General features: G+C 43.0%; 1 protein-coding gene across 1 annotated transcript in view; it reads left to right on the forward strand.

The window, feature by feature from the left end:
* LOC130107602 (potassium voltage-gated channel subfamily D member 3-like) overlaps window positions 1–26289 on the forward strand; it is a 192341-nt gene that overhangs the window by 143502 nt on the left and 22550 nt on the right. The window contains exon 2 of the mRNA XM_056274282.1: window positions 23373–23535. Coding sequence (XP_056130257.1) covers window positions 23373–23535 — 163 coding nt within the window. The remainder of the gene's footprint in view (window positions 1–23372; window positions 23536–26289) is intronic.

Here is a 26289-nt window from a genome sequence, read left to right on the forward strand (position 1 = left end):
AGCTGGAATCCTCACAGTTTTTCCACGATCCCTCATGCCCTCCGTTCTTATGCTTGGCATTTTCTGCTTGCAACTCATTGGAATAGGGGAAATTGATATCACCACACTAAGCATGTAACGAGATGAGATAATAGTGAAAAACGAGTAAAGGAATAGTTTCGGGATTTTTGACGTCTCCCTATTTTATGTCTCGACGCATGCTCAAGAATCAAAGAAAATTAAAGAAGGTTTGGATACAACGTTTATTGACAGATACGTATCTGTCTGTAAATGTATCCAGATGAACTGATTCAACCTTCTTTGATCCTTATTTTATACTCACTGCTCATGTGGTACATAAGGTAAGTTTAGTGCAATTAATGGCAGACAGATACACAATCCTCGGTCACTGCAACAAAAAAAAAAACACCCCATGGCTCAGCCAAAGCTAACATGATACTACAACAGTCAATCATAGCAAAACCAGGTTGGACATTTTAAGCAAGTATAGTCATTTTCATTGCTAAATTCCCCCTTAGTGTTTGTTTTGCTGTGCCAAGGTGCAGTATCGGTATCAGGAAAAAATCTGACGGCCAGGCCTAAGGTTTTCACCGGGTGCGGGGGGGGGGGGGGGCAGGCAGGCATTAAGCAGGAATCAGGAACACTTAACACTTAGATTAAACAACTACATTGGCTACAAGAAATAGCTAGACCGCTGTTGCATATAGTGGGCAGCTAGTAGATGGTTAAATCCATTGAGACCATACCAGAACTAACATTATTTAATACACGACACACAATAATTGAGCAGCAGCATACCACGGAAGGCAAGCTATTTTAACCAGGGTTCAACACCATATGGTCGACAAAACATATGAATGCAGACAGATGCAGATGTGTGCGATGTACAGTGCACAGACTCTGTGCAGTCTGGTTAGTTCAAAGAGTTCAGCGTGCAAGAGGAAGAAATCATGCTTCATAAATCCTCTCTAAATTAAAAATGGGAAGGACTGCACATCGGTGGAATTGACTTAATTCCTCTGTGTCAGAGGAACACCACAGACTTGCTTTCTTGGGCAACAGCAGCCGCTGAGGTTAGCTGCACTGGCAGTGACGTCTATCTCTTTAACTTTCTTCGCTCGTCGCACTCGCCTCGGCACCAACTGTTTCCTCATGTGCTGCAGCATCTGGCCTCCCTTCTGTTGGTGTAGACTTTGGGCCGTGAGGAATCCATTTTGTTGTGTCCATCTTTAAGCTGGCTTACTTGATTAGTGTGCACACGTAATGTGGTATTCATTTCTTGTCACATCAATTACTGCCTGAGTGGACAAAAATACACAGACATTCTGCTCCGGTGTCCCACCCCCATATATATATATATATATATATATATATATATATATATATATATATATATATATATATAAAAAACACAACTGACTCCTCCACAAACATGACATTTTTGCATTTTATTACATTTATTGGTTTATGTATTTAAATGTACATTAATTAATGTTATTTTTACATGATGCTTAAGTACTAATTTTCAGCATCAGGGGTATTTATATTTTGGGGGAGCAAGGCACCAAACCCCGCCGTGACATCAGCAGTGCCACAGTGGAATGACTCCTGCTGGTAATTACTTGTAGGCTGTATTACAGGAAGTAGCATGGTAGGAAACAGGGAAACAGTAGCGAAACGTGGGGTCTAACAGTAGGGCTTCAACAGTGCAAAATTGTATTTAATATTGTAATCAGTCAAATTTTTGGGGTATTTTTTAATATGTGAACAGCTCCGACACACAGCTCTAACACACACACATACAGCACACAAAGTGCACCCATCGCAGCACCACAGGTGAAAACCTACGACACACAGCTCACCTACACCTACACACACACACACACACACACACACACACACACACTGCCAGTAACTCAGTGCCTCAAGATCCACCAAAATCAAATCCATTGGATATCAAATAGCCTTTGTCTCTCTCCATACTTGGGAAAACAATGAAAATGCACATGACATGACCTCCGCTTCTGGCCTACAACATCACCATGGATGGCACTAGCATGCAGCATCGTAAAACCTCTTCTTTACAAACTGACCAGACCAAGTCAAAGCAATTCATGAGCAAAGAATAGAAATAATGATAAAATCAAACTTCACATGCAGAATATGCCATGAGCAAAGTCGCAATACAATCATATGCAAAATATGTCAAACCTTACGCCCTACTATTGAGTATAGTAGGCTTTAACGTTACATGAGCAAAGTGTGGTATTAACCATCTATGAAGTGCCATCACAATATGTAAAATGAATACGCCAGCTTTGATTTGGAGTAAAATAAAATTAGGCAGCTTACCTTATTAGGCTACTTGAATATAAAGTCCATCCATCGGTCCTTCTTTGTGAAATGGGCAATGGCAGCGTCATGCAGTTTGCCCTTGGATTTAAGTTCCATCAGAAGGCCTTTTTCTATGGACGTCAGTGCCAACGCTCCCAGTCGATCCTATCCCATTGTGTTTCTGGTGTGCGTCTTGATGCGCTTCAGGGCCAAGAAGGACCGCTCAACTGAAGAGGTGGATACAGGGATGGTCAACACCAGACAGGTGAGGTGATGAAGCATAAGTGAGACAAGAGTGGGAGTTGGCCTTCCATTTCCAATCACTTGTTGCTTTTCGCTGAAAGCATGTTTTGAGAAGCGTAATGCTAACAAGCTAGCTACAATGTCACTCTCGTCTCCTCCTGTAGCCATGCTTCGTAACTTTGTCGCACTCATCTGATACACAGACTAACGTTAGTGATGTGCAGTTCGATGGGTTTAAGTGAACCAGTAGATTTGGATCGCCAATGTGAAAGAGTCGGTCAATCATAAGTAATGACTCCTCAGCAACCGCATATCATTCTTTTATATATGAGTGAGCCCACGTCTGGATAGGTCTGGACTTCTAGAAGTCCTAGGGCGATATCGATATTTATTTATTTTTGTCCCACACACTACAACGGCAAAATATGATTGACTGATTTACCTGTCTCTTTCTAAATACACACGCAAGCACAGAACTTCTAGCAGTCCTAACCAATGACGGAACCAGCCAGCTAACCCTTTCTTTGCCAAGAGACAACAACAACAAAATCTGATTGGATAACTCGATTTTCATGGTTCCAGGACAGTAACCCTTTCATTACTGAAGCAAACATGATAGAAACTAAGGCTGAAATTAGCATTAAAAGAGAGAATTGTTATTAAATGAAAGATTTTAAATATAGCATTTAAAATGCTGATACGTTGGCCTTCGCTGAACTCCTAGAAGTCCCTAAGGGTTCTCCTCTGGTAGGAAATGATTGTAACTGACCGTAACAATGACCGTAAACTTTTGAAATGAACAATCAACTTTACTATGATAGATAGTATGTTAGCTTCAGCTGAACTTTTTTTTTGCACTGAATGAAGATTATGGATTTGTCACCCATTTATTTCACTGAACTCAATATGGCAAGCTGGAGTTGTGTGTCCAGTATGAAGAAAAGGATGGATGACTGTGAAAATGACACCTAACTAATTGTGTGAGCAGTGAGTATAAAATAAGGATGGATTTCAAAAATACCGAACTATTCCTTTAAAGAAATATGGAGATTGTACTTTTATATAAAAAGGAGAGTGAGAATGTGGATCTCGTTCTGTGGCAGACAGTCGTTGATAGTGATTCTTAGCTGTAACTGAAATTTAGCCCCCCCCCCCTCTATACCCAATTGCTTCTCCGGTACTAAAATTAATTTTTCATTTGAAATAGATTTTAAAATTTGACTGGCTTATTCTATGTTGTCTATCCATGGACATTTATGCTGTGCAAACATGTTTATGGACAAATGTTCAATACATAGACTAAACTCACTGGTTTATTAGTAAATCCTGAATTTACTTTGAACTCACTCTGCCTCGTCTTTATGAAAGAAAACAGAGAAAAAGTCCCCTCAAAAGAAGGAAAGGAGATTTTTTAGCAATCCACTTACTTTCTTGGCATCCAGATTTATTCGGGCAGAGCAGAAGGCTGGGGTTTTGCAGTAATCCTGTAGTTTATCTCTCTGTGGGTAGGAAACAGCGGGCAGGTAAATCTGGTGGTTACAGGGCTTTGCAACGGGGAGCGAAATCTTTTCCAGACAACACCAACTGGGTAAAGTGGAAAAACTTCACTCACCCATGCCTATAGGGGCTGAGGCTCCCCAAAGGATTGCAATGGTCAACAGTGCATGGGACTCAAATGTCAAGACCCTTCTTGCATCAAGAATAGAGCAGAGGGGACATTCAAGAGAAGCCAAAGAGGCCAAATAATATCAGCAAGAAAGAGATAGAGAGGCCAAATTAAAGCCCTGGCATTTAATTAGTTTTAAAAGTGGCCCTTGAAAGAATTAGCTTGTTAAGTTAGAAGGGAAGTCACTTGTGCAAAAATGTACTCCCTCACTTACCAATTAAAGGATTGATACTGAATATTGATACTGCAGCGTGTTGTTGGGCTTAATGTATGGCTGTACATTAAGCCCAACAACAGCCCGTTGTTGGGCTTAATCTAATCCCAACAACACGCTGCAGTATAACCATAGAGAAAGCAACCACCCACCCTCCATCTTTAAGAACATCCCAGAAAGCGTTAATAGAAGACTCAAAATTATCATCAAATGAGTCCATCTTCAATGAAGCTACACCCGCATACCAAGATGCATTACAAAAGACCGGCTACAATTTTAAGTTCAAGTACAACCCACCATTAGATACTGACTACCAGCAAATCAACAAATGTAGCAGAAGACGAAACATCATCTTGTACAACCCACCCTCCAGTGACATCATGGCCACAAACATCAGTAAGCAGTTTTTTGAACTTTTGAATAAGTGCTTCACCCCGGACCATCAACTGAGGAAGATATTCAATAAGAACACCATCAAAATTAGTTACAGCTGCATGCCTGACAGTCAGCAAATAATATCCCACAACACAAGAATCATGAACAAATCAATGACACCTTCATCATAAATGGACACCCCCAACTGCAACTGCCGTGTGAACGACTCATGCCCCCTCGAAAGAAAATGCCAGACGAAAGGAGTTATCTACCAAGCTACGGTGATTAGAAATGACGATGGCAAAATAGAGACATATGTCGGTCGAACAGAGGGAACATTCAAAAAGAGGTTTAATGCACACGTGTAGCTTTAGAAGCAACCGTTTAAAGAATGTAACATCTTTAAGCCGTTATATTTGGTTATTGGCGCACAGAAACATTAATTATTCAATCACCTGGAAAATTCTCTCAAAAAAGAAACATATTCAACCAGTAGTAAAATGTGCACTCTATGTCTAACTGAAAAGTATTTTGTCATTTGCAAACCAGAAATGTCTACATTAAATAACAGGAATGAATTGGCCAGCAGTTGCAGACATAGCTATAAGCATCTATTTTGTAAATTAACCTTGTATGCAACCTACCCCCCCCTTACTGGATGGTTAGTGATTGCATGTTTTTGAATGTAGGCACGTTCCCCTTCCCCATTGGAAGTTGTGCACGTGATGTGCATGACGAGGCAGTTAATATGTTCTTTCCTGTGTAACTTTATTGACAGCTGATGATTGCTTACAGCATGAAACAGGCTTGTACTGTCTCATAAAGAATTTACTTGACTCACTGGATTATATGTATGTACAGTGCATCCAGAAAGTATTTACACCCCTTCACTTTCCCCACATTTTGTTATGTTACAGCCTTATTCCAAAATGGATTAAATTCCCTTTTTTTCTCATCAATCTACATACAATACCCCATAATGACAAAGTGAAAAAGGTTTTGTAGAAATTTTTGCAAATTTATTAAAAATAAAAAAACTGAAATATTGCATGTACATAAGTATTCACACCCTTTGCTATGACACTCGAAATTGAGCTCAGGTTCATCCTGTTTCCACTGATCATCCTTGAGATGTTTCTACATCTTGATTGGAGTCCACCCATAATAAATTCAATTGATTGGGCATGATTTTTGAAAGGCATACACCTGTCTATATAAGGTCCCACTGTTGACAGTGCATGTCAGAGCAGAAACCAAGCCATGAAGTCAAAGGAGTTGTCTGTGGACCTCCGAGACAGGATTGTATCGAGGCACAGATCTGGGGAAAGGTACAAAACATTTTCTACAGCTTTGAAGGTCCCGAAGAGCACAGTGGTCGCCATCATTTGTAAATGGAAGAAGTTTGGATCCACCAGGACTCTTCCTAGAGCTGGCCGCCCAGTCAAACTGAGCAATCGGGGGAGAAGGGCCTTGGTCAGGGAGGTGACCAAGAACCCGATGGTCACTCTGACAGAGCTCCAGCGTTCCTCTGTGGAGATGGGAGAACCTTCCAGAAGGACAACCATCTCTGCAGCACTCCACCAATCAGGCCTTTATGGTAGAGTGGCCAGATGGCAGCCTCTGCTCAGTAAAAGGCACACGACAGCCCGCTTGGAGTTTGCCAGAAAGCACCTAAAGGACTCTCAGACCATGAGAAACAAGATTCTATGATCTGATGAAACCAAGATTGAACTCTTTGGCCTGAATGCCAAACGTCACATCTGGAGGAAACCAGGCACCTCTCATCACCTTGCTAATACCATCCCTACAGTGAAGCATGGTGGTGGCAGCATCATGCTGTGGGGATGTTTTTCAGCGGCAGGAACAGGGAGACTAGTCAGGATCGAGGGAAAGATGAATGGAGCAAAGTACAGAGAGATCCTTGATGACAACCTGCTCCAGAGCGCTCAGGACCTCAGACTGGGGCGAAGGTTTACCTTTCCAAACGACAACGACCCTAAGCACACAGCCAAGACAACGAAGGAGTGGCTTCGGGACAAGTCTGTGAATGTCATTGAGTGGCCCAGCCAGAGCCCAGACTTGAACTCCATTGAACATCTCTGGAAAGACCTGAAAATAGCTGTGCAGCGACGCTCCCCAACTAACCTTACAGAGCTCGAGAGGATCTGCAGAGAAGAATGGGAGAAATACCCCAAATATAGGTGTGCCAAGCTTGTAGCTTCATAACCAAGAAGATTTGAGGCTGTAATCACTGCCAAGCGTGCCTCAACCAAGTACTGAGTAAAGGGTGTGAATACTTATGTACATGCAATATTTCAGTTTTTTATTTTTAATAAATTTGCAAAAATTTCTACAAAACCTTTTTCACTTTGTCATTATGGGGTATTGCATGTAGATTGATGAGAAAAAAAAGGAGTTTAATCCATTTTGGAATAAGGCTGTAACATAACAAAGTGTGGGGAAAGTGAAGGGGTGTGAATACTTTCCGGATGCACTGTATATATATATATATATATATATATATATATATATATATATATATATATATATACACACACACACACACACATATCAGTCAGAACATTAAAACCACTGACAGGTAAGTGAATAACACTGACTATCTCATTACAATGGCACATGTCAAGGGTGGGATATATTAGGCAGCAAGTGAACAGTCAGTTCTTGAAGTTGATGTGTTGGAAGCAGGAAAAAATGTGCAAGCATAATGAGCAACTTTGACAAGGGCCAAATTGTGATGGCTAGACGACTGGGTCAGAGCATCTCCAGAACGTCAGGTCTTGTTGGGTGTTCTTTGTATGCAGTGGTCAGTACCTACCAAAAAGTGGTCCAAGGAAGGACAATCGGTGAACCAGTGACAGGGTCATGGGCACCCAAGGCTTACTTATGCATGTGGAGAGCAAAGGCTAGCCTGTCAGGTCCAGTCCCATAGAACAGCAACTGTAGCTCAAATTGCTGCAAAATTTAATGCTGGCTATGATAGACAGGTGTCAGAATACACACTGCATTGCACCATGCTGTGTATGGAGCTGCCTAGCTATAGACCAGTCAGAGTGCCACTGATGACCCCTGTCCACCATCAAAAGCTCCTGCAATGGGCACATGAGGAACTATGGAGCAATGGAAGAAGGTCTGACGAATCATGTTTTCTTTTACATCATGTGGATGGCCGGGTATGTGTGCGTAGTTTACCTAGGAAAGAGATGACACCAGAATGCACTATGGGAACAAGGTAAGCTGGCAGAAGCAGTGTGATGCTCTGAGCAAAGTTCTGCTGGGAAACCTTGGTTCTTGGCATTCGTATGGATGTTACTTTGACACATACCACCTACCTAAACATTGGTGCAGACCAAGTACACCCCTTCATGGCAACGGTATACCCTGATAGAAGTGGCCTCTTTCAGCAAGAGAATATGACCTGCAACACTACAAAAATTGTTCAACAATGGTTTAAGGAAGATGACAAAGAGTTCAAGGTTTTGCCTTGGCCTCAAATTCCCCAGATCTCAATCCGATCGGGCATCTGTGGGATGTGCTGGAAAAACAATTCCAATCCATGCAGGCCCCATCTTGCAACTTACAGGATTTAAAGGATCAACTTCAGAGGTCTTGTGGAGTCCTCACCTCGACAGGTCAGAGCTTTTGTGGCGGCACAAGGGGGACCTACACAATATTAGGCAGGTAGTTTTAATGTTTTGGCTGATCGGTGGATCTGTATATTATGTTGGGTCAAGTTACATGCTGTTTCGAATTCCAGGTGTTTAAATACTTTTTTGGTATATCAATCAGATTGATTCCAGTTCTGACATCCTTGTCATGTCATCCCTGATAGGGTAACATAACAGCTGTATTTTCTCATAATGGACCAGTCGCCCATTGAAAGGGTCCCTGTTTATTTTTGTTTTATTAATATGGTCCACTGCGTTTAACCGTGTTCCGCTGCTTCCACCAGATAACCAACAAGTCCCATATGCAGATGTATTTATGTGAATTTGCAGAAGCCAACAGAAGGCAGATAGCAACAGCTGATTTCTCAGGTAGGATCAGGGAGAGAGGAGATGGAGAAAAGGCTGAAGAATTAAGTTTGTGCACTCACAGCCGGGAAAAGTCAGAGGGAATGTCTGACAGAACATTCATATCATGATGGTCTAACATGATGCTTTAGCTGTTCGATAGGCCTTGTATCCACTCCTCTAAACCTGCTGTCATCTTTCCTTAACTCGTTTATTTCTACGTTTATTTATTTCCATTTTCTTTCCTTTTGTTCTTTCTTTCTTTGTTTCTCTTTTCTGCTCCTTTCCTGTTTTTATTTCTTTCTTTTCCATTTCTACATTTATTTATTTCTGCATTCTTCTTTCTTTATTTTTTCTGTTTCTTTTTTATTTCTACATTTAATTATTTATTTACTTTTTCTGCTTTCTCTTTGTTTTTACATTAAGTATTTTTTCTTTCCTTCTTTTGGTCTCTATATTTATCATTTTCGTGCTTTCTTGCTCATCTAGTACCTCTGTCTGGATTTTGCCTTCATTCCTCTTCCTTTTCTATTTATTTCCAACCCCCCCCCCCCATAGTTGTATTGGCATGATGAAATAATGTACATATTGTCAAAGCAAGTGTCCAAACATTGAAAAACAAAGAAAAAAAAACAAACATCAATTGAAAAGCACCATTGAAAACAAACACACTACAACAAAGAAACATAGTACAGCAAAGAAACATAATAGAAAACAGAAGAACATACTGTCATTGAATATGGCAGCAACAATGTGTGTCAGGTGACTGTCACTCACTGTCCCTCACTTTATGGAAGGCAGCAACATAGACTGCTGCTAACTTACAGCTCTTTGGGTCTTCCCCTAGTAAGACTGGTAGGTTTTCTTCATCTGATAGGTTAAGAAAACCTTTTTTATTAGTTCGAATTGTTGAAAATGTGCTTTTCTAATATGTTTATATTTTTATGAGATTTCTTTTTAAATGAGTGAATACAATAAGTGCTACGAGCAAGTAACAGGGTCGTCATTCTTGAAGAGGTGAGTTTTCAACCTGCGCTGAAAGATGGGCAGCGACTCCACTGTCCTGACATCAGTGGAGAGTTCATTCCACCACTGTGGGGCCAGGACAGAAAAGAGCCGTGACCGGGTCAATCGGCAGCAGGGGCCTCTGAGCGACAGGGCAACGAGGCATCCCGAGGCAGCAGAGTGAAGTGGTCGGAGGGGGGTGTACGGCTTGACCATGGCCTGGAGATAGGAAGGAGCTGTTCCTTTCACTGCCCTGTAGGCTAGCACCAGAGTCTTAAACTGGATGTGTGCAGCTACTGGGAGCCAGTGTAGGGACATAAGAAGGGGAGTTGTGTGGGAGAACTTAGGGCGGTTGAACACCAGACGAGCTGCAGCTTTCTGAACAAGCTCCAGAGGTCTAATGGCCGACGCCGGGGTGCCAGCAAAGAGGGAGTTGCCGTAGTCCAGCCGGGAGATGACCAGAGCCTGGATGAGCACCTGTGCCATCTCGTCAGTGAGGAATGGGCGAATCTTCCTGATATTATAGAGGAGAAATCTGCAGGAGCAAGCAACTGATGCAACGTTTGCAGCAAATAACAGTTGGTCGTCCAGAATCACACCCACATTACTCGCAGTCCGCATTGGCGTCACAACGGTGTTGTCAATGGTGATGACCAGGTCTCGGTGCGGGCAACCTTTCCCCGGGAGGAACATCAGGTCTGTCTTGTCCAGACTGAGTTTCAGGTGGTGTGTCGCCATCCACTCCAAGATACCAGTCAAGCACGCAGCAATGCGTGTCTCTATTTGTGTGTCGGAGGGAGGGAAGGACAAGATCAGCTGGGTGTCATCGGCATAACAATGGTAAGAGAAGTCATGTGAGCGAATAACAGACCCAGGAATGTCGTGTACAGGGAGAACAGGAGAGGACCCAGAACCGAACCTTGTGGAATGCCTGTAGTCAGTCTGCAAGGCTCCGACACAGATCCCCTTATGTCACCTGGTAGGAGCGACCTGTCAGGTAGGATGCCAACATTGAGAGTGCAGAGCATGTGACACCCAGCCCCTCGAGGGTAGAGAGGAGGATCTGATGGTTCATTGTGTCAAACACAGCTGACAGGTCCAGGAGTCAAGTTAATTACCAAAACTTGTTTTGACAATACAGAACTTTTGCCTGAACTAGGGAAAGAGGGTAGACTACCTCATTTCCTGGACTGAACCCTGGGGATTGTTTTGCCCCAACGCTGTGGGTTAGTCTCTAGACTACAGTGTCAGTCTATCCAGAGCTCCTCACCCTATCTCTAAGGCTGAGCCCAGACACCCTACAGAGGAAATTAAGCTCATGACCATAGATGAGGGTTGGAACCAAGATTGACTGATAAATTGAGAGCTTGCCTCCCGGCTCAGCTCCTTCTTCGCCACAACGGTCCGGTACAATGTCCGCATTACTGCTGATGCTGCACCAATCTGTCTGTCAATCTCCCGCTCCATCCTACCCTCACTTGTGAACAAGACCCCGAGATACTTGAACTCCTTCACTTGGGGCAGCAACTCATCTCCAACCCGGAGGGAACAAACCACCATCTTTCGGTAGAGAACCATGGCCTCAGACTTGGAGGTGCTGACTCTCATCCTGGCCATTTCACACTCAGCTGCAAACCGCCCCAGTGCATGCCAGAGGTCACGTTCTGATGAAGCCAACAAAACCACATCATCTGCGAAGAGCAGAGACGCAATTCTGAGGTTCCCAAAACAGACACACTCCTCACCTTGGCTGTGCTTTGAGATCCTGCCCATGAATATCACAAACAGAATCGGAGACAAGGGACAACCTTGGCGGAGTCCCAACACCCACTGAAAACGTGTTTGACTTTGTGCCAAGAATGCGGACACAGCTCTCACTTTGGTTATACAAGGACCAGATGGCTTGTAGCAACTGCCCCGGTACCCCATACTCCCCCCTACAGAGTGCCCCGGGGTACACGGTCGTAAGCCTTCTCCAAGTCCACAAAACGAAAAAGAAAATTAAACTCTTGATTTAATAATAATAATAATAATAATAATAAACTTTATTTGTATAGCACCTTTCATACATAAAATGCAGCTCAAAGTGTTTTACATTGAAAACAAGGAAAACAATAAAACTCAACAACAATACAGATAAAATAAGTTAAAAGTAATAAAACACAGACCTAGGCAAAAAACATAAAACAAGGCAAGAAATAAAACCACAGTACAAGATAAAAAATAAAAGTGAAAGAAATAAAATGGAATTAATTAAAAGCAAGAGCATAAAAATGGGTCTTGAGCTGATTCTTAATACTGTCAATGGACGTTGCTTCTCTTGTTTTATGTCCATTATAATTCTGTTATCCTCTTTCACTGTTGTATTATGTAAATTGCGTGAACACAACATCCGTTCTACGCTGTCCGTCTTGGGAGAGAGATCCCTCCTCTGTTGCACTCCCTGAGGTTTCTTCCTATTTTTTCTCCCTGTTAAAGGGGTTTTTTAGGGAGTTGTTCCTTATCCGATGAGAGGGTCTAAGGACAGGATGTTGTGTTGCTGTTAAGCCCACTGAGGCAAATTTGTAATTTGTGATATTGGGCTATACAAATAAAATTGATTTGATTTGATTTGATTTTATTTATTGGGGGAGTCTATTGCAAGCCGTCGGTGCATAAAAAAAAATGCTGCTTCACCATACTTTTTGTAGTTCATTCTAGGGACATTGAGCAGGCCAGCACCAGAGGATCTAAGAGAGAAGTTTAGAAGTACCGTGATCATATAACACTGGGTGTTTCATCTCTGCTATCTTTTTCTGTCTGGCTTCTTACTGGTCTGTCTTACTTCTCCTCATATGCAAGGTTTAAGGGTGGCTTCATTAAGTATGAATGGGGTAGAGATGCACAGAAAAGAGCTTTAATGACAAAAGTAATCAAGCAGAAAAGATTGGATGTAGTTTTTCTACAAGAAACACAGTAACGGCACAAATGAAATAGACTGGGGCTTATGGTGGGCAGGGCAGCATGTCCTTTAGCCATGGGACAAATTTTAATGCAGCAGTTGCCGTTTTATTTTCTTCTGCCTTACATCCAAACATTTTATCCTGCACAGAGATTGTGAAGGGCAGAGTCCTTATGTTGACAGCTGAAATAGAGGAGTTTAAGTTTAGTTTTATTAATGTTTATGCACCAAACAATGGCTCTGAGCATGAAGGGCTTTTTAAAATACTGCAAGACTAATTAAGTGGTATTAATCCAGGAGGATGTATTGTATTGGGTGGAGACTGGAATTGTTGCACTGACTTTACTTTAGATAGGGCTGGGGAGGAGCCACACTTTCAGTCATCCTCTGTCCTATCCCGTGTCTTAAAGAACACTTATTTGGTGATGTGTGGGGGATGAAACACCCTTCAGTTAGAATAATAATCTCCTACACTGTATAGTAATCTCCTACACTGACAGCTGTTGAACTCCTTCCTGTGAGAGAGCTACAGGAGCTTTAGTCTGAGCACACTTCACCAGACTCCAAGACATGGATGCACTAACCGCTTTCTTCTTTAATTTAGAGAAGTTAGTGGTTAAAAAAAAACAAACAAAAAAACAGATGGTGTGTCTTCGTCTCCCTGATGGAAAGGTGACCACTGATTCTGCTGAGATGAGGAAATGTGCAGTGGACTTCTACACAGACTTGTTCAGGGCAGAGGGTTGTGATGTGGACTCTGCTGCAGAACTTCTACAGGGCCTTCCTCAGCTGGGTCCAGAAGAACAGGATACATTGAGCTTGGACATGACTCTGGATGAACTGACTGCTGCTGTGTCTCAGATGGCGTCGGGCAAGGCTCCAGGAACAGGAGGCCTACCATCAGACTTTTTAAACATTTCTGGAGTGTTTTGGGACAGGATTTTCTGGACATTTTTAAAGAGTGCTTTAAAAAAGGGACACTTCCAGTTTCTTGTAAGCGTGCAGATTTAGCCCTTTTAAAGAAGTGGAGGCAAGTAGCTATTTTGTGTACAGACTATAAAAGCCTCTCCAAAGTTTTGTCAAACAGACTGACAGTGTTTGCTGAACTGTTGATTGGTGCAGGTCAATCTTATTGTGTTCCAGACAGGTCTGTGATAGATAAGTTATTTATAATGAGAGATGTTTGATATATGTAAATTGCATAATATAAATGTGTGTGTGTGTGTGTGTGTGTAATTTGGTTGAGCCACAGTAATGATGCCTGATATTTTGGCCAACCAGGCCTTAGCACACATTGTACATGCGTTAATAGTCGAACCACCAGAATGACCTCAGGTAATGCTTGCCCCCGAGAAACCAATTAACCCCCAGCCAGGCCAACGGAGTTGTTCAGTGGTCGGTTTTAACAAGACATCACTTCAGAATTGACATTGCAATATACACACATACAATAGTCAAATTGCAAAGAAGGCAATGAGAGGCAAATTGAGCCCATCAATTATGTAAGACTAAAACTGTCGTTGCTTGATAGAAAACAAAATCTAACAAGGTCCAATTAGTTATGACTTGAAAGATATTCCAGCACTGAAAAACAACATAATTTACTCTAATTTAATGGCTTTTTGGACAACTGTCTTATTTCCCTCTCAGAAGTCACCCTGAGTGACTTGAGTGATGAATTCTTTGCAAATTGTGATTTGAAAGTTAAAAGCTGTGTACATCTGGTGAAATTATGTAACTCCTTTTTGTTCTTTAACATTGCAATACATATTGCACACACAAAAAATGTCGCAATGTTGAGGGTTTTTTTTTTCTTCAATATCATTCAGCTTTACTCTGTGACCAACTGAGCAGTCAATATGTTTGGCTGAATGGAGTTAAGCCACAATTAGGGCATAAAACAATAGTGCTTTGTGATCCATTTCCATTGCTAGCCTGTAAAGGACAATAGTTAAATCACCAATAACCAAATTAGGAATGAAAATCCGTTTCCCCCAGCCCAGAGCAGTGCGACACAAAAGACAAAAACACACATCCCAAATTTCCCAAAGACAACACCACCAAAAGCATACAAAAACAGAGCGAACAAAGCAACAAAAAAAATGTTAACAACATAGTCCACTCAGTGCAACAGTCCAAAAATTCCACTGTCCAATGGGAATGAATGCCAGGACTATCGGAACTGCCGGTTTGTATGGGTTAGCAGTTAGTTTAGCCTAACCCACTGGTTAACGTTGTCGCCCGTGGTGCGGGAGGTGCGGCGGTTCCCGGGCTGCCCCCTGAATTTGCTACATTGGTCCTGTCAGACCGCCCTTGGTGTTACCTCTTCAGGCGCAGCTCCGGTCAGGGCCGTGGTCCCTGGGCCCACAGGACGCAGCGGGCCAAGCTCTCCCAGCCATCAAACGAAGACAAAACAGATACTGCATGGACGGTACTGGGTGAGGCCTCCGCAAACGTAAGTTCGCGCCGCCATCTTCCCACGCGTGTACTGAGTGAGGTCGCTGCAAACGTGAATTCGCGTCGCCATCTTCCCACACGGGAAACGGAAGGCTTTGTAGCTGCTCATTTTAATGTTACTGTCTGGCACATGTCAGTGTTTTACATGTGATGGGTCCTTAGGGTAATGAACTCACCGGACAACACAACATTCTATTTTTGGGGTTTTTATTCTGAACGCTGCCTCACTTCAATAGGAGGACGGCGGTCGATAGGAGAATAAAAAGAAATAGATCACGACTGCATGAAAATAAAATATACAAATGAAAATGTACCCAAATGAAATATATACAAATGAAATACAGTAGTGGGGTTCTGTAAATAAAACCACAACATAAAAGAAAACATTCAATGTTAATTACATTAACATTAAACAACAGTAGCATTAAGGCCTTTATGTGAAATAAAGTGCATACCGCCACTCACTTGCAGCCATGTTTCAAGATGGCCTCCTCAGCGTGGCTGGCCAAGAACAGCTATAGCAAAACTGTCTACCTAGTCAAACATTCACAGTAGTTGATTCAACAACCTCACAGTAACAAAAGGAGAATACCGAAATAAAATACCGAATCGCTACAAAATAATATGCACAAAATACCGAAGTACGCACCGTGGGTAACACGCAATTTTATAAGTACCAGTAAATGCAAATAATAAAATCCGAAAACGCGGTTAGGCATACTACGCAATTCAGAACCATCCGTGCCAAATAATACTCCATCTCACTCTAATAACTCGTGAATATACACTTTGAGATCTCAGGTACTGGATATGAACATTATTTCCATAAGTTGAATGTAAATTTTAAAATAGTTACCCCGATGCAGACTGCTATGCATCTCTGTCCACCATGCTTCACCCCGCCCTGGTGAAGCATGTGACGCGTGTGACGTTATAACCCTGCGTCGAGCTTAATCTCTTAAAGGGGCAGTACAGAATTTCATTTCACTGCAGGAAGAAAGATCAGTTCTTTACCACCCGGCTACATACATCTTTTCATAGTAGTGGAAAGAAGCAGAGTTCACATGGTAAAACAAGCAGATGTGGCAGAACAAAGTCTTTAAATATATTGTAGCGAATCCCGGCTGCGGCAGTTCCTGTGGTTGCCCCCCTTATTCGAGACACGTTAGCCCTCGGTTGACAGGTCGGACCCTTTATAGTCCATGGGCCAGAGCCCAAAATTTCCTATTTCGGTACACTCAAGGTGGCAAAACTTACTTATAATTTTTGAAAGGATCCATGTCTGTAGATGATATTTTGGTATGATAACCATTCCTGAGTGGCAGCTGTATCACAGTTATCAGCTCATGAAGTTAACCACCCCCTAAAGTAAATTGCATTTTAGACGCTGGTGCATATCCTGGTTTAGCCTCATGGTCAGGACATTTTTCAATGTTCTATAATATTGTCTTTGGTATCATTTTAAAGGGGACCTTCTTAGCTTTCATTCAAGCCCTGTTGTGGATATTTCTCACAAATATAGAGGTCACTTGAGCTCTTCAACCCGTCAATAACACACATCTTTCTGCAATGTTCGCCTAAACTATATACTTTCTTTTAGCCCTGTGGCATCTAGGAATATCAGGGACAAAAAAACACAAAAAGTGGAATACTCACAGGACTGTAAAGATTCAGGAAATGTATAATATACCCATACTATTTCATTGTGTGAGGTGATTGTGAACCTTAAATTAGAAGGGCATTATTACTAAGAAACTAACTAGACCAAAGCCAGTTAGTCCATGGGTCAGACCAGATATCGATATCACCCAAGGTGACACAACTTCACTGGTGCCATTTTATTTGGTACACTAACAGAAGTAAAATAATACATGATAACCTTTCCAAATGAGCAGCTATTTCATTTTTCTTTCAGGAAACCTGTTTCTGTGCCTCTCACGATTGTGTATTTGCCCAGATTTTTACAAATATAGCATTTCAACACCCCTGGTACTGATTAGCCTAGCTTAAACTCTGGGACAGTTCTTAGTTGGCCAACAACCAAGGATAACCAGTACTGTGTAGTTCCATTCATTGTGCTAAGCTAGGCTAACGTGCAGCCAGATAGCTTTCTACTAAACACATATAGAGGAAACTGGTATCTATCTTCTTGTCTCACTCTGGAGAAGATTGTAAGCTAATTTCCCATAATGTTAGCATGTTCCTTTAATGTATATGTTAATATGATTAGTTAAAGTGGCTACGAGGAACTTTCATCTTGTGTTGATTTTAGCGGCCTCATGTGGACAAAATACAGCTGTTGCATAGCAACTAGGTAATGTATCTATTTGTGGCTATGTAAGATAAATAATGGTAATATGACGCTGGTGAAGCAAAGTAAACTTTGTTTTAGTAGTGTTCATACACCTAAGTTACATGTATTTGTTTGTATGTGGCAGGTGCAAACTGACTGAATATGGCCACTGGTGAACAAGCAAGTTTTTACCCAATACCAAAGCGCCCACGGGTGGAGCGCATTATCCACTGTTCTGATGATAGAGATAAGCTGGTTTCACTACAAAGTGTCGACTTATGGAGAACTCTGCTCAGGGCAGCTCAGATACGAAATCATGCACCAGTTTTGAAACTGGCAAAAGACATTCCTGAGGGACAGATTCCAGCAATCTACTACCACAGAAAGTGTCGCAGTATCTTCACTATGAAGCAAATTCTTGATGGCCTCCTTGCAAAAGAAAAGAAAAGTTGTGTCTCTGCTGAAGAGAAACAATCTAAGAGAGTAGCTCGACATGCTCCAAGTACATCTAGGACTTATGATGCAGAGTGCATATTTTGTCAGAAAAACAGCAAATATTCCAAGAGACAGAATACGAGAGAAGTACTGGTGCAGTGTCGAGAACTGCGAGCTGATGCAAAGATCAGGAGTGCAGCCACAAAGAAAAGGGACAGCAGAATCCTTGCCATTGTGAGTAGAGACCTTGTAGCAGCTGAAGGGCACTACCACAGGTCATGCTATAGACTTTACACCAAAGAAGAGGTTTCCAAAGGAGAGGTTGCCAGCAATGAAGATGATGATGCTGCAGCCCAGTATGAAGCTGCTGTGAATAAGGCATACAATGAGCTGTTCCTCTTCATCAGGATGGAGCTTTTTGGCAATCCTCAAGTGATGACAATGACTGATCTCTCTTCTAGACTGGTAGCTTCAATGAACTCCCAAGGCATTGCCCAAGTCAAGGAATCAACCAAGAAGCACATAAGGCGAAACCTGGAGAGTGAGTTTGCTGGAGCCTTGCAGATATTCCCTGATGAGAAAGGAAAATTCCTCCTCTATCCCGATAACTTGTCCATGAGGGAACTTGCCAAAGAAAATCAGTCTCTCAAAAGGGAGCTGCAGACCCTGAAAAGTGTCAGTGCACAAGATGTTATAGCCAAAGCAGCCATCAAATTGAGAGCAGACATTAAAAGTCAAGATGTTCCTCAAACCTGGCCGCCTGAAGTCAAACCAGAAGCAGAATGTCCTACCATTCCAGAGTCGCTCATTATCTTCCTGTACTCTCTACTCACAGGCTCAAATGATCCTGATCATGCATCCCAGAGAGTGCAGTGCCTTCTGCAGTCATTTGGCCATGACATAGTATATGCAGTGACATGTGGAAATACCAAGCCTTCCAAGCACATTGTTCTGCCATTCAGTGTCAAATCGTTGACAGGAAATGTAGAGTTGATTAACATCCTCAACCGACTTGGTCACAGTGTGTCCTATTCACAGATGGAAGAGATCAACACTGCCCTGTGTCTCCAGAAACTCTCATCATCAGGGAGTGGCATTGCCCTTCCAGCTAACATCCATCCTGGCATATTCACAACTTTAGCCTGGGACAATATCGACCGTCTTGAAGAAACTGTCAGTGGTGAGGGAACATCTCACAGAGTCAATGGGATTGCTGTGCAAGCAAAGCCAGTCAACCCACTTCCTGTCCAACCCATGCCCACTGTTCCCAAAACAAAGAAGAGAAGCATTGATGGACCCCCACCAATGTTACCAACTTACAATGCTGGACAACGGGTAGGGCCACCACAAAGCAAAAAGTCAGATGCCGATACTGCAGCCAATACTAAGCTTGCCAGAGAGAAAAACCTTCTTTGGGTCCTAGCACGCATGTCACAACAAGAAGAACAGTCAGTCAGCAGCTGGACAGGCTTCAACATCCTGACTCGAGGAGAGATGACGGTCATCCCCGACAATATAGGCTATCTGCCTACCATCAATGCTCCAGCGACACAAATGTCTACTGTCAACGAGGTGCTTAACCAGTCACTGAGCATCATGCAGTGCTTAGGCCTGAGGAAGATTGTCTGTGTCTTTGACCAAGCCCTGTATGCGAAGGCTGTCGAGATCACATGGAAACACCATGACAAGTTCCATGATATCATCGTTAGGCTTGGGGTATTCCACACCATCTGCACACTGCTGGCAATAATAGGAAAGCGTTTCCAAGATGCTGGACTCAAAGACCTCTGCATTGAGTCTGGCATGATTGCAGAAGGCTCAATTGCTGGTGTTATGGATGGCCGCAAGTACAACAGGGCAGTGCGACTACACAAGCTCCTGTATGAGGCTCTCATGCGACTGACCTTGAATGGTTTCCTGTCCTGGTTGGAAGAAACTCACAGGAATGACATGGTTCACCTGAATGAGACACTGAAGACCATTGACAGCCTTGGGAAAGAAGTCTCACAACATGCTTTGAAGGAGGTCCTCGAGAACAGCTCTTGTACACGCATCATGGATCTATTTGAAGTCTACCGTGAGTTCCTTAGAGGTGGAAACGGCAGCCTCTCGAACTTCTGGATGTCCTATTTGGACATGGTTGAAATCTTGTTGGGGCTCATCCGAGCATCCAGAGAGGGAGACTGGATGCTACACTTGGCTAGCATTCGAGCAATGATCCCATGGTGCTTTGCTTATGACAGGATGAATTATGCACGCTACCTCCCCTACTACTACGCCCAGATGTCTGAGCTGCCCATCACACACCCAGATGTGTACACAGAATTCATGGAAGGAGGCTTCTCAGTCCAACTGGGCTCCACCAATCCCTTTGGCCGAATCCCTGTTGACCAAGCTATAGAAGAAACGGTGAACAAAGACACCCAAACAGCTGGAGGGACAAAGGGATTCAGCTTGAAGCCAGGAGCTGTGACCAAATATTATCTCACAGCTGAGTATAGAAGCATGTACCTCAGACAGCTGAGAGACCTGACAGGTCAAGGCAGGTGCAAATGGTCTCATCCAGATCTACCGAGTCCAAGGATCAAGAGAGATGAAGCAGATGTCCAGTCTCTCATGGACCTTATGGAGAATAACTGGCTCAATCCTATGTCCCCTGATGAGATTGATTTGGTTAGCCTCTCCACTGGCAACATGGCTCCACCTGATGTGACCATAGATCTCTTCAGAGCTCTTGAGAAAGGAGAAGAGGCCTACCAAGCATTCCAGCAAACAAGGTTAGATGCAGACCCACCACCTGTGAAATTCCACGACAAGATGACCAAGCAAAGTCTGAAAACATTCTCCAATGTCAGCACAAAACAAGCTCATGGAAAGAAAGCACAGGATGTGGTTCTGAGGGCAGATAGAAACCTTTTCAGTCACATGATCCTGGTGGCTGAAAGCAGGAAGGTGAATCTGAAGGATGTCCTTGCCTACCCATTGGGCCCACTACCATGGGCACTGGCAAATGCTGATGGGTCCTTACGAAAAACAAACAAGGCTGCACTTGCCAGAGAGCTTGAAAAGAATGTATCTCCCGCAGAAGACATCCCAATCCCATCTACTTCCATCATTGATGGGATGAGCCTGGTCCAAAAAATGAATGGCAACAACAAAACCTTTGCACAGGTGGCAGAGTCAGCCTTGACCCAGGTCCTCCATGAGGGAGCACAGAGTGGGAGGATTGATGTTGTTTTTGATGTCTGTCACCAGACTTCGATCAAAGATGCTGAACGACTGAACCGGGGTGGAGACATCACTCTCCAGTACAAGAATCTTGCAGGGGGACACCACGTCCAGCAGTGGAGAAAATTTCTGTGCAGTTCCTCCAACAAGACCAGTCTCATCAAGTTTCTGGTGGAAGAGTGGAAACTCCCACGATACAGAGCTATGCTGCATGGCAAGGTGTTGTACATGACCTGTGAGGAAACCTGCTACAAGTTGACAGAAGATGGGTGTGAGGAAGCAGCAGAACTGCACTCCACACATGAAGAAGCTGACACCCGTCTGCTCCTGCATGCATTGCATGCAGCAAATGCGGGCTCAAAGTCAGTTATCATCACAGCTGAGGACACTGATGTCATGGTGCTTTGTCTTGGCTTCCAGAAGGACATCACCTGTCCCATCTACCAGAAGTGTGGGACTCAGAACCGCACACGGTTTGTCGACATCACCAAACTGGCAAGTTCACTTGGAGACAGCATCTGTGACAGCCTAATTGGCTTACATGCCTTCACAGGCTGCGACACTGTCAGTGCATTCGCTGGTCGAGGGAAGCAGAATGCCCTGAAGATAGTGAGAAAGCACACTTCCTGCCAAGAGACTTTTAGTCAACTGGGACAGACATGGAATGTGAGTGATGAGCTGTTCCAGAAAATTGAGCAGTTCACCTGTCGGATGTATGTTGCTAATAGCAGCACTGCTGAGGTGAACAAACTGCGTTACCAGCTCTTCTGCACCAAAAGGGGAGAGGTTGAGTCCAGCCAGCTGCCACCATGTAGAGACTGTCTCTTTATGCATGTTCAACAAGCCAACTATCAGGCAGCAATATGGAAGTGCTGTCTGCAGGCTAACCCTGTGGTGCCAAGCCCTACTGAGTATGGATGGACAGACGATGAAGGCAAGCTGGCCATTTACTGGATGCGCTCTCCACCTGCACCAGATGTGGTCTTGGAAATGCTAACATGCAAGTGTGTGCATTCATGCAAAATGCCAAGCTGCATGTGCCTGTCAAATGGACTTCCATGCACAGACATGTGCAGGTTACAGACCTGCAGTAACCAAAAACAGCAGGATGGTCCAGAACTGGACTTTGAACTTGGGGAGTCAGATGATGAGAGAAACGAGCAGTTTGATGAATGACAGTGTGATGATTCTGATGGTATTACTGTGGTAGTAGTCTATTGATGCACAGGATGTTGATTCTTGACTTGGTAACCCAGAGCTTGATAACAATAATGTAACCATATTCACATATACCCATTACCCTACCCATTACCATTACATATACCCACTAATGATATGGGATTACATGTATCATTGACTAAGTATATGTAAATGTCAATGTTGTTTAAAATATTAAAATAGTTCATTACCTCACTATGGTATTCCTTTTTATCATGTATTTTGATTGTGTATTTAAACAAATGTATAGAGACCAGTTTGTGACCTAACTGGCTTTGGTTTAGTTCTCATTTAAGGCTCACAGTCACCTCACACAATGAAATAGTATGGGTATATTATACATTTCCTGAGTCTTTACAGTCCTGTGAGTATTCCAGTGTTTGTGTTTTGTGTCCCTGATATTCCTAGATGCCACAGGGCTAAAAGAAAGTATATAGTTTAGGCGAAAATTGCAGAAAGATGTGTGTTATTGACGGGTTGAAGAGCTCAAGTGACCTCTATATTTGTGAGAAATATCCACAACAGGGCTTGAATGAAAGCTAAGAAGGTCCCCTTTAAAATGATACCAAAGACAATATTATAGAACATTGAAAAATGTCCTGACCATGAGGCTAAACCAGGATATGCACCAGCGTCTAAAATGCAATTTAGTTTAGCGGGTGGTTAACTTCATGAGCTGATAACTGTGATACAGCTGCCACTCAGGAATGGTTATCATACCAAAATATCATCTACAGACATGGATCCTTTCAAAAATTATAAGTAAGTTTTGCCACCTTGAGTGTACCGAAATATCGTCTGGCCCATGGACTATGGTGGGAATGGAGGATCTTTATACTGTGATGTAAATAAAAGTTATTTTAAAAGTCAATCTCTCTCTCTCTCTCTCTCTCTCTCTCTCTCTCTCTCTCTCTCTCTCTCTCTCTATGTAGTTACGGGGACATGGTGCCGAAGACGATCGCTGGGAAGATATTTGGCTCCATCTGCTCTCTGAGCGGGGTGCTGGTAATCGCCCTGCCGGTCCCTGTCATTGTCTCCAACTTTAGCCGCATCTATCACCAGAACCAGAGAGCAGACAAGCGGCGTGCTCAGAAGGTACAGGTGAACACAATTAACCATGTCGCCATCTTCAGCCACTGGGCCAACAGCTGCGTATCCGGTTTGCCTGTGTGTGTGTGTGTGTGTAAGGTGTAAGTAAATGAGTGCCTGTACAGCTGTAGGTATGTGTGTGTGGTTTTAGATGAGTGTGTTTGTTACAGATACAGACCTCCCGCTCCCTGAATGCTCCTAAAATTGCATAAATTTGCATTAAAATGAGTTTTAGATCAATTGCACAAAAAAGTTATAAGATCTACCTAAAACGACCATGACCGGTCAAAATAACCGCACATTATTTGCGCGTGATCGATGCGTCATGTCACTGCTTACGACTTGTGTTGGTCATGTAACCTACAAACAGACTCACTGTCCGATTCCGCAGCGGGCGGAAATATGCTGGGTTACACTGGTGGCAGCGGTGGTATCCGGAAGTGCCCGGAAGCATCCAGATCCTCAGAAGCCTCAGGAGCGCGGGAATAACGAAGAGCGAGGGCGCGCTTCCAGGAGAGGGTGACTACTCACGCTCGACTAAAAGGGGGCGACCCCCTGGCGGTCGGTCAGTGAGTCTTTTTGTAGGTTACAGTCACATCAGTTCCTTCGCGAAGTTCATTGCTCTGTCCTAGAAAAAAAAAAAAGCTCGCATTCTCCTGTGCAGAGAAATAGTCGAAATTTGATTTTTGTTTATTGCCAACATGTCTGGTTACAGACGCCGTTACAGACACACCATGACTACCACCGACGCGTTTCGGCATTTGCAGGCGTTGGACAGCAGCGGCCATTTTAGATTGTTTGAAAAATAGTAATAAAAGTTGCTAAAATGTCAATTTTTGGTGTCAGTTAGTTTCTTAACAGACATACTAACATAATGCATTAATATCTCAATGGGGTATTTATCTTGACAGAATATAGGGTTTAAAAACGGTCGTTCCAGTAGTTTTTACGTTCCGGTCGTTGTTTGGGACCGCTTCAATATTTATTTTCAGTTTTTTTTTTTTTTTACATTTCACTTTTTCTAGGCCTTGTTACGTTTGTTAGATTAGCAATATTTGTTTTCCATTTTGTTTTTCAGGTAATATTTTAACTTTTTCAATTTTGCTATTCACGTTTGATCATGTGTCTCAGAAGTCTAAATTGTTTAAAATAGTATTATAGTTGTTAAAATGTTAATTTTGGTGTCAGTCGTTTCCTAATAGACATACTAACATATGCAATGCATTAGTATCTGAACTGGGTATTTTTTATTTTTATTTTGACAGAATATAAAAAAATCCGGCCGTCAATTTGACCGCCCATGGTCGTTTTATGTAGGAGTGAAATCCCGGTTGTGTGTCTGAAAGATTGCATGTGTGATGTATTTGTGTTTCTCTGTGAGCTCTTCTGTGTGTGGTTTAGCACACAAATACACACACACGCTCAGTCATTTAGCCCCATTGCACGCTCTTATACCACAATCAAATGACCACTGAGTGCCTACAACACCATGACCATTAACTACCATACATTCATACAGAAGAAATTATATGTTGAGGTTTTCAGCAAAGCTGCGTTGTTGGTGATTATGGGGAAGTCTACTGTGGAATTCCTTTTGAATAGCAATTTTATAATTATTTCCAGTAATTTCAATAATGATGGCAGGTTAAAAAAGACTAAAAAAGTTGAGTCCCTTTTTCATGAGTTAGAAAGGACATGTTTGACAGTTTAAAAATAGTGACGCAAAAAATGATTGACCCCCATTAGGAGGTGGATGTCTGCATAGCAAGTAGTTGAACCCTTGAACCCACACCATCCCACATAGTACTTCATTACACGCACACACAAACACATGTTCACACACACACCAAACAAAGAGGATATTCACACATGCACAGAACAAAACACTGTCCTTCAAACATACACTATCTCACCTCTTTACACACACACACTTCAGCGTCAAACACCACGTAGCCACTTACTTACATTCACCCATTGGGCTTGCCCTTTCTCAAGAGCTAGATAAGAGCGCTATTAAGTTAGACAGCAGCCGCTTATAGCCAACAGGGAAAGCCGGAGTCTGGAGTGAATTTATTGTTCCCATACCTTTGAGGTCCCATATGACAGATTCTTTCATATATCTTGCTGTGCTCAGCTGTAGTTGAAATGTTCACAATCCCAGTCAGCGGCCCTCTGTGTGAGTTCTCCTTTCAACATTGTTAACAACATTTGTCTGACTTGTAAGCAGACAGGAAGTTATTAAACGCAGGTAGAGTCTTCATGATTGCCATAAAGAATTACATTCATAAACAAAAGATGGTTATGGGGCATCTGGGTAGCATGGTGGTCCATTCCGTTGCCTACCAGCACGGGGATCTCTGGTTCGAATCCTCGTGTTACCTCCGGCTTGGTTGGGCGTCCCTACAGACACAATTGGCCATATCTGCAGATGGGAAGCTGGATGTGAGTATGTGTCCTGGTCACTGCTCTAGTGTCTCTTCTGGTCGGTCGGGGTGCCTGTTCGGGAGGGAAGGGAAACTGGGGGGAATAGTGTGGTCCTCCCATGCGCTATGTCCCCCTGGCAAAATTCCTCACTGTCGTGAAAAGAAGCAGCTGGTGACTCCACAAGTATTGGAGGAGGCATGTGGTAGCCTGCAGCCCACCCCGGATCGACAGGGGGTGGAGCAGCATTTGGGATGGCTCGGAAGAGTGGGGTAATTGACCGAATACAATTGGGGAGAAAAACGGGGGGAAAAAATCACACAAAAAAAAGATGGTTAT

The sequence above is a fragment of the Lampris incognitus genome, chromosome 2 (genome assembly GCF_029633865.1).
Source record: "Lampris incognitus isolate fLamInc1 chromosome 2, fLamInc1.hap2, whole genome shotgun sequence".
NCBI classification, from domain to species: Eukaryota; Metazoa; Chordata; class Actinopteri; order Lampriformes; family Lampridae; genus Lampris; species Lampris incognitus.